The sequence below is a fragment of the Aedes aegypti genome, chromosome 2 (assembly GCF_002204515.2).
Source record: "Aedes aegypti strain LVP_AGWG chromosome 2, AaegL5.0 Primary Assembly, whole genome shotgun sequence".
In the NCBI taxonomy this organism is placed as follows: domain Eukaryota; kingdom Metazoa; phylum Arthropoda; class Insecta; order Diptera; family Culicidae; genus Aedes; species Aedes aegypti.
In genome coordinates, this window is record NC_035108.1 from 7845832 (window position 1) to 7858639 (window position 12808).

At 37.7% G+C, this 12808-nt stretch overlaps 1 protein-coding gene across 2 annotated transcripts in view; it reads left to right on the plus strand.

The window, feature by feature from the left end:
* The window catches only part of LOC5579869 (sensory neuron membrane protein 2), an 83258-nt gene that overhangs the window by 56999 nt on the left and 13451 nt on the right, over positions 1-12808 (plus strand). For both annotated transcript variants that reach the window (XM_021839848.1, XM_021839849.1), the window contains 3 exons: positions 9140-9394; positions 9459-9688; positions 9755-9954. In XM_021839848.1, coding sequence (XP_021695540.1) covers positions 9140-9394; positions 9459-9688; positions 9755-9954 — 685 coding nt within the window. The remainder of the gene's footprint in view (positions 1-9139; positions 9395-9458; positions 9689-9754; positions 9955-12808) is intronic.

The following is a 12808-nucleotide window of genomic DNA, read 5'->3' on the forward strand; positions in this document are numbered from 1 at the left end:
TTTCATCGAGAAAGAGAACAAAATGCCTCTGTGTACACATCAATAGATTATATATAACTCAACGTGACTTGACTGGCATGCTTATTTAAAAGACATCGTTTAAAAATTGTATTTTTTCTTGAAAAGCTCAGAGATTTGGTCAACTTTAACTATGGACTATTATAATCAAATGAACGTTTTTCTTAAGTTTTTAATGAACGTATTCTTCTGCAAAATAAATTCCTATTGTACACTGGCAAAATTATCAGATGATTGAATCGAATATTAGTATACATTAGTACAGGGTTTCTCAAACAGTGGTCCGCTGATCCTAGTGGGTCGTGACAACATCTTAGGGGGCCCGCGAAGCTATTTTAAATAAACGTGGTTTTTCTTGAAAGATGAACAAGTGTTAGTAAATTGTAACCTTGCTTGTTTTGCATAAGAATTGCAGTTTTTACATCAAAAACATTTTATAAATGTTACTCATATGATTCAACTTTTAAACGCAAAGTGATTAAGTAGGTACTTTAAATGTAATTTTGTTGGTCAGCTTTGCTTGATTTTTTTAAAGGGTGAGCTTGAAAATTGAACTAAGATCGTTTCAAGATGTATGGATACAAAATTCCTTGCATATTTTTGGTTTAACTTTGGCGGATTGAAATTCTTAATTTTCCTTTGCACTCAAACCAAAAGAGGAATTACTCGAATCTATCAGCATGACTTTTGGAGATATTTTCTTATGTATTTTTAAAAGTATTAATTGTAAACACTCTTCGAAAGTTCTTGACTGATATCTGACAAAGTTTTCAAAGGATTTCTTCCGATTTTTTCTAAAGGATTTTTTTCACGACCTAAAGCTAGCTCTTCAGAAGTACACTTCAAGTTTCTCAAATGTTCATAGAAACCTCCAGAGGTAAAGATGCCAACAATATGTTCAAATTTCTTGGTGAGATCTTTCCGGATTGCTAGTAAAGTCCATCGAAATAGTGTAGAGAACTACATTGGCACTTCCAAGATTCACTTTGACATGGGGAGTTTTTTTCTTGGCTGAATTGTCTGAAAGTTTTCAATAAGTAGCACGCATATTGTGGTCGAATATAAACTCTGTAGCTTTCAAAAAAAAAAAAACCCTGCCGAAGTAAATCAAAAGTGACCAGTATGGGATCTGGCTCCGTACATGAGCGAATGTCTCAAATATATATGTAAATCGTTTGGAATGCTTACCATAGAATTGATTGATTGATTGATTGATTGATTGATTGATTGACTCTTTATTGTGAGGAAATTGAGCCCGAGGCTGGTTCATCCCCGTTAACATAGAAATCTTCAACGAACCTTTTCTAAGCAAACATTTTTGCAAAATTAAAGTTGAATTAATTACTCTTAAACATATAGGGTAAAAGCACCGGTTTTGGCCAGCCTAAGAGAAAATGTCAATAAAAATTAAATGGAAAGCCGTATTTATACTACATACAAATATGTCAAATGTAAGCTTTCAATCAATATTATGTGTGTAAAATATCAAAACTGTGCTATAACCATTTTTTCGCTTTGAAAATCCCATTGGTCAATATAGGCCAACGGAACCAGTTTCGGCCAGAGATTTATCTTCGGTTCCTAAATTGGCCAATTACATTGATTTCTCTTGAGAGTGGCTAAATTAGGAGTGCCCTGGCCAAATAAGGTGTATGGAAGCTAAAATTATAAGGAAAATGAATTGTTTTTCTTATGTGTTGAATCAATTTGTACGGGTAAATGAATGTAGCTCTATCATGTGAATGTGATCTACTGAACACAAAAGATTTCATGCTGATTGGCTATGTAAAACGGTGTATAATCCGCTATGGCTACAACTGGCGTATGGCCAAAACCGGTGCTATTACTCTATTACTTGAGAAAAAAAGCTATTGAAAAGCTACTAATTTTACTTGGGATGCGAATATCTTTGGAGAATTTCTGGTGGGATTCTGTAGAAATTCCCTACGATTTTTGTCTCGCTGGATTTTGACAAGACCCTTTTTTGGAAGTTTTTGATCTGACTCTTTGTATTATTATTATTATTAAACTTCTGATTAGAATCTGAGTAGATTTCTTTGAATTATCTACGTGTTCTGAGTGTGCCTGTCAAGTATATCTAAGAACATCCATTTTCAGAGGTTCGCAAGAAGTTTGTTGAGTTATAGAGGGGGTTGCAGTTTTAAAAACCATTGGGAAACATTGCATTAGCAGAACAAGCTTTGCAAATTTTCTTTCATTTCAGATGCATTATTTTTGATTATTCTTGTTAACTTGTCACAATAATAGGTAGAAGGAAACCAGCTGGAAGTTCAAGATCCCACATTCGTCTTGACAACTTTGCATCTTCTTCGGCTCTCTTAGATGCCCAATTCGACTCTCCTGAGCGTGCCTATGAACCACAGTGAGAGATTTTATTGTTAGCGTTGCATTCGAGTTGCGATCTCTCTATCGTAAAATGGGTCGTTTCGAAGAGATACGATCAGGTCGAAAGCCTGACCCATAATATCCATCTCATTGAGCCAATGTGTCTGAACATGACATTCCCGTGAAACTAATTAGACTGATACGTGTGCATTCCGGAGAAACTAATTAGGATGAAGACGTTCACTTACTACTCTGATACAAGAACAACCAACACTCAAATGTATAGCCGTCAACTATAACGATGAAACAAAAAAGCTACGTCCAATCCTACGAAGGTTTGGTTTTAAGTTAGCTTTTACCATTAGAAACAACCAACTCCAAACTCTCCTAGGTTCAACAAAAGAACCAATTGACAGTTTATATAAATCAGGCGTTTACCGAATTTCTTACGAACATTGTAATAAAATTTACATAGAACAAACAAAACGCACTCTCAATACACGTTTTAAAGAACACGTAGCAGAAGTTACTAAAGCACACAAAGGCACATAAAAAGGACTTGTACACCATTTCAAATCAAAAGTAGCAGAACATATTTACAATAAAAAACATTCCCTAAACACAAAAAAATTTAAACTTTTACGACATATTTCAAATCCTTGGAAGCTTGACGTAGCGGAAAGCATAAATTTGTTTAAACAAAATTACAATAAATTACTAAACAAAGATCAAGGAAATGTATTCTCTTGGCTGTTTAAACTTATACCTAATCTTCACACACACAATGCACAAACAAATCAATTGACCACCTGCCAAACAAACAGGAATTTGTAATTTTGACAATACTTTCATTTGGTTTGGTACATAATTAAAAAAATGACCCCCTGTATACGATTACAGACAGAATTTAGTTCTAACATATCCACACATACCTACACATTTTTTAGTATAAATAATATAATCAAGTCGACACTGAAGAAGTCTGTGAGTCGCAGAAAAAAATGTCAAGATAAGCAACATATTAGAGTTTAAAGGTATTTGCTCGCCTACTAGTGATTTTAGTGTTTGCAAAAAAGTGAAGTGTTAAAATTCAATTAGGTAGTATTTTTTTTTCTTTGAAACATTCTCTAATAACCCCTCTCCTAAATTTAACTTAAGGAAATTTTACTTTTTTTCAATTGCTCAATTTTCAATTGAACATCAAGGAAACTTTATTGAGAGCCATATTTATGACGACTATTGACCTAGAGTATTCAAAAATATTTAGTTATTGCTACATCTACCGTACACCCCTAGAAACATCAGAAACCACTGGTAATTATACAGTATATGATTCTACTGTTCGTAACTGTTACTGTTATCTCCAGACAATAGATTTTATACCTAACATACAACTGATCTCTATTGCGTTTACTCACCGTAAAATGTTGGTTTTCAGTTCAGCACTCCATTATATTATTACATGTAGTTAATTCTTCAATAAGAATCATTAATTTTTGTCCTGATCTCGTATATAATTTATTTTTTGATAAAAATGAATTAAGCAAAATTTCTAATACCTAATTTGCTTTAAACGTAATTTATTAATTCATTTGTGTACAATTTAGAAGTTTCAACAGTTTCGCATTTTTCTGATATTCCAAAGTATTGCTTCTGTAATAACCTTGTCATCGCATAGACAGCATCGATTTATTACATAACGCTAAGATTGGAATTTTTTGAACCCCTCCCCCCTTCATAGTGCTTAAGGTATGAAAACTTCCAAAATTGTGAATGAGTCAACGCTCGAGCCTACCTCTTCTCCCCTTCGAGCGTCCTTTGTGCCATACTTAACTTGGCCTGGCATGAAATTTGGAAAATTAACGTTTTTAGTAATGTTTTAACCAAATTCAACCTAAATTTCTGAACATCACTTAGCTCGTGAACGAACCCTTGTTAAAAAGTGGTTGATTATGGGTGCTTTCGTTGTTTTAAATCATTCAAAGTTATTCAATAGGTTGATTATTTTAACAACAGTGCTGTTGAAAATTTAAGGCTAAAAAATTGACTATATTATCGCATTTACCAGAACCAATCTATAAAAGGGGTCCGCGTAGTCTGTAGGGATTTGAATTCTAAACTTGTAACCAACTCAGTTGTTGGGTCACCAAGTGGCTCGGTAGCTTAGTTGGTAAAGCGCTCGTCTAGCATACAAGAGTCCTGGGTTCAAATCCCAGCCGAGCACGTGGATTTTTTTCATAATTTCACCCATAATTTGTCCATCTTTACCACGCGTAATGAGTTAATTAATTTAATAACCATGCGGATTGGATTACCGAACAGCTCAATATAAGTGTCAATTCAATCTATCTCGTTCATCCAGAAATATATACAAAATTTTTTGGTAGCACATGGAATAGTGGAGTCGAGGCTTTCACTTTAAACTATATGCACGGCGAATCAGACATGAGATATCCACAAAACAAAAGTTTCATGCTCACTAACGCCGCCTGGTGAAAAATTCTTGAATCTCTTGACTAGAACAATGGTAGCCCTTGATCTAACTAAACTAAGTGCTCATGATTCTGAGATAACCGCAAAACAAAAGTTTCGTGCTCAGTAGCACTGTCTGGTGGAAAAAAAATTGAATCTCTTAACTAGAATAAACATAGCCCTTGAGCTACTGTACAACTTTACTGAAGACGCCACCTGAGATATTCGTAAAACAAAAATTACATGCTCACTAGCGCCGCCTGGTGGAGCCTTGAGGTGGAGATTTAAGAGATTATCACTTATCTTGAATAATGATAGTCTTTGAGCCACTGAACAACTTCGCCGCAGACGCCATCTTTCTAAGTAGTCAGGATCTTGAGATATCCGTAAAATAAAAGTTTCGTGCACCCTGGTGGCAGAATTTCACTTGAGCAGTGTTGCCAGGTACAACAAAATTTCGAACTCTTCATGATTACAGTTGAATAGTATTCATATGTTACTGAGCATTTCATTTTTCTATTCCGTTCAAGTTTTATGGTTTTGATCTTTTCTTTATTTTTCTTAAACAGTATTGCCTGCCACATGAACATGTGTGCTTCGGCCGACTGTATGGCTGGTATGGTGAACATTCGGTATCGTTATCGTTAAAATTTATTGGAGTTTGCATATCCGCGTATCCCCCATATAATTGGCTCTTTTGATAACAATCGAGCAGTGTTGCCATCTATTACCAGAATAATAAAATTTAAATGGCCATTTTGGAAAACTCTCAATCTATGCTTCAACTTTCTCGAATATCTCGGATCAGTATTTCCACATCTAGACGATGCATTTTTCAAAAACCTAAATATAACCCTGATATTTTTACGACCCCCCGATAACGGTCGTAAAAAGAGGTTGGGGTGTTTTATTCGTGGAGAACTCCAATACGAATCAAAAGATGTTTTTTTTTAAGAATTTGTATGAAAAACCTACTACACCCCTAACACTTAGTTTACGAATAAAATGTGTGGATGCGGTAGATTTCTTCAAATCGAGTTTAGTATATGACATTGATTACGGCCTAGAGAGGAGTAAAAATGAGATTCACTAGCCTAGCTACACTAACACTAGTTATACTAGCCAAGTAAAGCAAATCACGGTCAGCGTAGCTTGTGGAGCCTTCCTTAGCCGAATGGTTAGAGTCCGCGGCTACAAAGCAAAGCCATGCTGAAGGTGTCTAGGTTCGAATCCCGGTCGGTCCAGGATCTCTTCGTAATGGAAATTTCCTTGACTTCTCTGGGCATAGATTATCATCGTACCTGCCACACGACATACGAATGCGAAAACGGCAACTTTAGCAAAGAAAGCTCTCAGTTAATAATTGTGGAAGTGCTCATAAGAATACTAAGTTGAGAAGCAGGCTTTGTCCCAGTGAAGACGTTAATGCCAAGAAGAAGAAGAATAAGTAGCTAGTGAAAGTCATGCCCATCGCTGCTGTATGCAAAATACATTGAAAGCACCAAAACACCCGTTGCTAAGGGAAATCCATTTTTTTTTTTTGTAAAAAAATGTTCGTTTTCTTTCTGCATTTTCCACATTTATAGCCTGTGATGACATATCTGATTTCTGAAATCCATGCACCCAACATAGACTACTTGATGAGATTCACACATTCAATCTACTGTAGTGAGAAGAGCCGCGAAATTATAGCCTACTGTTACCGTTTCTAGCTCTGGTCAAAATACGCGTATCTGTCAAAGGATACAAATTATAGTTGAAAATAAATAGTGCTTTTTGATAAAGAATTTAAGTACATTTCATATTTCAAATATTTTTTGTGGAAAATGATTTAAACGTGATTACCACCAGCGAGTGATCAATCCATTAAGTTTTCAGCTTGATTGGTTATCAGGATTTGTGCACTTGAAAATTTGAGGTTTGGCTTCGTTTCATCTTATCTTAAATCATTTTAGGCGATTTCTAACTTTGGAACTCGAAATCTTGAACTATTTGTATGAACAATGGCCAACTCAGTGTCAATATGATCCACACCAAGTTACTGCTCCTGAATTTGTCTGATGTCTGAGTTTGTTGTTTTGAAGTGCTCTAGTGTGCTTTCGTTAGCATTATTTCCAAGCTCCTGTAAGCGACAACAAATCTTTCATCAGATCATAAGGTGTTGATATATCTATGCACTGTTTGTGCTTAACTGGTTTGAAAATCACAAAATATGTGTTGGTCCAATCCGGACCTTTTCATATGGTCCAAAAGGGATCTCTTGATTTTCAACGAGCGCTCAGTCTATTCCGAGCGCTCCACCCCGTAAAAGTCTTCTCGGCTTGGTAAAAACTCATAAAAGTTGTAATGATGAAGTCTTTGTTTCTGGTGCGGTCAAGAAAAGTCTTCGAAAAAATCTAAGAAATACGGTAGACCACCAAAAAGTAAAGGAATCAATAAACCAGCTACTTGAAAAGCATCTCCAGTCTACTTTGGATACGGCTTCCCAAAATAGTTTGACAATACGATACAAAAAAAGCGTTTACGAGTGCTGAAACCAATACAGACAACTTTCCCTTACTCGATATAATGTGTTTTGAGCTTGAAAATTTGAAGTTTGGCTTCGTTTTATAATTTTGTGTTTGTATCCCGATATCTTCCATACACAATGGTCCGTTTAAAAACGAGTTAGGGAGAGTTGACTGTACTTTATTTTGAACAAGTTTTGGATTCCACTCTCGTTTTTTAAAAAAATAATCATATTTTACTTGAGCTAGTCTTCTCACTCGAATTAAATTGAAATTTTTCACGCATTAAATTTTTTTTTATGCTTAAGCTTACAGAAGAAGTTCAATAAGCTCTCATACCAAACAAATCGGTGTTATATTTTATAACTACCACAGCAAAAACGATAAAACTTAGGGTGGTCCGAATTAGTACATGGGGAGTCCGAATTGGAACAGGGTTGGTCCAATTCGGACCTTATGGATAATTTTGTTCAAACATGTTGAGTAATGTCCTAGTAGGAGATGTCACAAAACTCCCTGAGAGAAAAGTGTGCGCGCTGAATCAGGCTTTTACTGAAACATAAACTTTTCATGGCCAAAAAAATGTTACTAGGTCCGAACCGGACCATGTTCCCCTATGTTGAAATTCAAGTTATGTCAATAACTACAGTTAACTCTCCCTTACTCGATATTCTGTATCTCGATATCGAGTTAGAGAACCATAGTAAAAGTTGATTCTCATGGCTAACTCGATGGTCCCTTGGATCGCAGTTGCACTGGTTTCGTGTTCCCTAACTCGATACCTCCCTAACTCGATGGTCACTTCAATATCGAGTTAGGGAGAGTTGACTGTATTTTGTAAATAACTGATATCTAGTCAACCGTAGATGGTACAACAAAAAAGTATCAAATGTGTTGTCCAATCTTCTACTTCTTCTTCTTCTTTTTCTTCTTCTTCTTGGCATTAACGTCCCCACTGGGACAGAGCCGGCTACTCGGCGTAGTGTTCTTATGAGCACTTCCACAGTTATTAACTGAGAGCTTTCTTCGCCAAAGTTGCCATTTTTCGCATTCGTATATCGTGTGGCAGGTACGATGATACTCTATGCCCAGGGAAGTCAAGGAAATTTCCATTACGAACAGATCCTGGACCGACCGGGAATGGAACCCAGACACCTTCAGCATGGCTTTGCTTTGTAGCCGCGGACTCTAACCACTCGGCTAAGAAAGGCCCACAATGTTGTCCAATACTTAACGCAAACCCTTTATTGCCAATACTTAACGCAAAACCGACCAAAATTCACAAAGGTTTATTCTTTCATTTCATATCGTGCGGCAAATCAAAGATTGCAAGTCAAAGCCAGCCGGATTCGACGGATTTAAGTCGGAGATTGACATACTTGCCAAAACCTTTCTTCAAATATGACGCGTATCATCATCAATTTCATCCCACAAGCAACCATCGGACAAGACAAAGTTGACTAACTGCATTCGCCACGTTTTGTGTTCTGCGATTCGTTTACCCTTCTTTCGTTCACCTCTCAACATCTGTTCGTAGTGATAATTATTGCCACCCACCACCCCACTAGTAAAATACCACAATATCACCAACTCGACTAGAGAATGGTTAATTGCAATTCAACTCTACATTCAAATCATGCATTACCTGAATATGACGTGGTCAAATTTTGAGCTGTATTGCAATATTCTCTAGTCGAATATAGTAAACAATTTAGCTAACCACAACTTCATGATTTTTTCTGCCACGCCATTTTTCGAACCCTTCTTGCACGCATGCCTTCCACACAAACTCGTAGTCGATCCTGCAACTTGCCGAAGACGAAACCTACGACAGTCTGCGGTTGATCAACGCCGAACTGAATCGGATCTTCGGCCGACCGGATTCCATGTTCCTCCGGACGACTCCCCGGGAGTTCCTTTTCGAGGGAGTGCCCTTCTGCGTGAACGTGATCGGCATTGCCAAGGCGATCTGCAAAGAGATCGAGAAACGGAACACCAAAACCATCCGCGTTCAGCCGGACGGATCGATGAAGTTCTCGTTCTTCAATCATGTAAGATCAACAGTGAAGATTCGATAGTGAACAGTTGGCTGATCCAATCGCATGACCTTTTCAGAAAAATATGACCAACGACGGCACCTACACGATCAACACCGGGATTAAGGAGCCCGCGCTGACGCAGATGATCGAGTACTGGAACGGGAGGAACACGTTAGACAGGTGGATCAATCAATCAGCCGGGTCGTCCTCGAAGTGCAACAAAATTGTCGGAACGGACGGCTCCGGCTATCCGCCGTTCCGGGAAGGGGTTGAGCGGATGACCATATTCAGTTCTGATATTTGCAGGTTTGTGCTGAACTAATCAACTTTATTCAAGTTAGTGTAATAGTAATGTTGACTTCTCAATATCAGGACTGTCGACATCAAGTATGTTGGGCCATCGAGCTACGAGGGTATCCCTGCTTTACGGTTCGAGACGGACAGCCATTTCTTGAACGAGATCGGACCGGAATATGGCAACGATTGCTACTGTGTGAATCGGATACCGAAAGCGATCGTGAAGAATAACGGATGTCTTTATAAGGGAGCACTAGACTTGTCCACATGTTTCGGTGAGTATTCTTTTTAACTAAAATTTCAATTAGATTAGTCATTGGGAAAATCTTAAATATTTCCGGTGAGAGATGACGCACCTAAATTTTATTCTAAGGTAGGTGTTAAATGTCTGTTTATTTTGTCAAAAGGTTTATTACCATCAATTAGCATAATTCTTGAATTTGATTATCGTTTAGAAGAATATGAACAAATTCATCCTCGATAAAGTCCAGTCACAAACCGGCCAGCTTCCAGTTAAGAATAGCAAAACACTAAAACAAAACAGCCAGACAGAACTGAAATGGCATGCAGTCAAAGATCAAAGCAGTGCCCCATCGCAATCAGTGAGAAGATTGTAAACAAACCTTGGCGACCGGCAAAACAGGTTCGCTTCAAACAAATGAAGGTGCCGATGATGAGCATACAATCAGAACACCTTTTCAGATTGTGTCTCCTCCATGCTATACAAACTGATTGCTGCTGTATGAGCGCCAATATTCGATTCTGCCACCTCATGATGCGATCCTCTGTTGATCATTGATCCTATCATCCACAGAAAGCATGCTAATTAGATGGAAGAAATTCAGTGAAACTCCGTCTAACGTAAGTGGGAACCCCATAAATCAACGACTGAACTAATGTCAAATCTCTTGAGCCAAAAAACTGAAGTGTCATAAATTGTTGATGTATGGAGTATGCGCAACATCCGTTTTTTGACCTAAACCTGACCCCTAGAAATTCGCTTATTGATTTTACAGAAGAGGGCCAACTATAACTTTGTTAAAAAAAACAAGGGGGTTCAGCTCAAAGGTTGTCATAAGTAAAACAAAAAAAATAATATTGTAAATACGATGGGGACTCTGAGAAATCGCTGAGCGATTTTTTCTAGTTCTGTCCATTTTCGTGGTACTCCGGATTACGGGAGTAACTACAGGGTCACGTGAATATTTTCTGAGAACTAGATAGCGGTAGTGCATAAACATCAATCTCGAAACAGGCGATACAAGCGTTACGAGTGAGTCGTTAGCCAAATATAAGAATTGAGCGCTATGTTGCAGTACGATGAAATTAATTCAAATGTTTCGTCTGTTTGTCTGTGATTTAGTTTTAACATGGCCATTTAAGTTTTTATATTCTGATAATAGACGGCAACAGTGCTCGATTGTTATCAAAAGAGCCAATTACATGAGGGTGTTACAAGCAGATACCAATAAATTTTAAAGATAATGATGCCGAATGTTCACCAAAGTTGAAGGAAGTGTTGCGTGCCATACAGACGGCCGAAGCACAAATGTTCATGTGGCTGGCAACACTGTTTAAGAATAAATAAAAAAGAGATCAAAATCAAAAAACTAAAAGCGAAATACAATAATAGAATGCTTAGCAACATAAGAATAGGGGCCTTCCTTAGTCGAGTGGTTAGAGTCCGCGGCTACAAAGCAAAGCCATGCTGAAGGTGTCTGGGTTCGATACCCGGTCGGTCCAGGATCTTTTCGTAATGGAAATTTACTTGACTTCCCTGGGCATAGAGTATCATCGTAGCTGCCACATGATATACAAATGCGAAAATGGCCACTTTAGCAAAGAAAGCTCTTAGTTAATAACTGTGGAAGTGCTCATAAGAACACTACGCTGAGAAGCAGGCTCTGTCCCAGTGGTGACGTAAATGCCAAAAAGAAGAAGCAACATAAGAATACTCTTCAATTGTAATACAGTTGGGTTCAAAATTTTGTCGTGGCTGGCAACACTGATCAGGTGAAATTCCGCCACCAGGCATTGCTAGTGTGCGTAAAACTTTTATTTAACTCTCAGAATCCTGACCACTTAGAAAGATGGCGTTTTCGGCGAAGTTGTTCAGTAGCTCAAGCGCCATTTCTTACAGAAGTCCTAGATCAAAACCTCTAAAGTGTCCCAAATCGGTTGATCAACTTTATATGACACCCTATGTCGATTTCACGGGAAAGAGCGTACAGAATAAATAAAAATCGTCATCATGGACGATTTTCACCCTATCACAAACAGTTTTGCATTACAAATGTACACCTGAACAATACATATTTCAAGCGTGTGCTAGCATAAGGGCGTAAGCCGCATGATCGATTTCTCTTCATCGAGCCTCTCTTCTGTGTATAAAGGTGACCAGATGTAAGTTCGTTAGCATTTTTCCACTTCAGACCGCTTGGCAGCGATGCAATTCTGAGTCCTGAGGTGAAAAACTGCGGACAAATTTCCAGCTTGTTACCTTTATTCACAGAAGAGAGGATCGATGATGAGAAATCAATCATGCGACTTACGCCCTTGATTTACTTTACGCTTGATTTACTGAAATATGAGCTAGTTCTTGAAAACCACCTATTTTTACCAGGGGACTGAAATAGATGTAAGTGAGGAACACTTAACTAAAGGCTGTTTCATTGGACTTAGTAAAACATAGATGTGACTCAAGATACTTTTTAGAATAATTTGTAATTCAACATGCATAAATTATTGACATTAGTGAGAGTTTACAAAAAATAATAGTTAGTTTTTCCAGATTTAATCAAACTTGTTTGAAAACACAAATTATGTGAGAGTTGTCACCCCAACTTGGGGTACCGTAGTTCGGGGTGTAGTTGATCAGTTCAAGTTCTGTGTAAGTAAACTATGCCTCTTTCTAAATCCCAATTTGCTTATCAAAGCGGAAAATCAACGGTCTCAGCACTGCACACGCTAGTGAACAAGATCGAGAAAACCTTTAATGCAAAAGAAATCGCTCTTATAGCATTTCTTGATATTGAGGGCGCGTTCGATAACGCTTCTTATTCGTCTATAGGTTCGGCAATGTTGAGGAGAAACTTCGACCCATGCATTGCAACCTGGGTACATGCTATG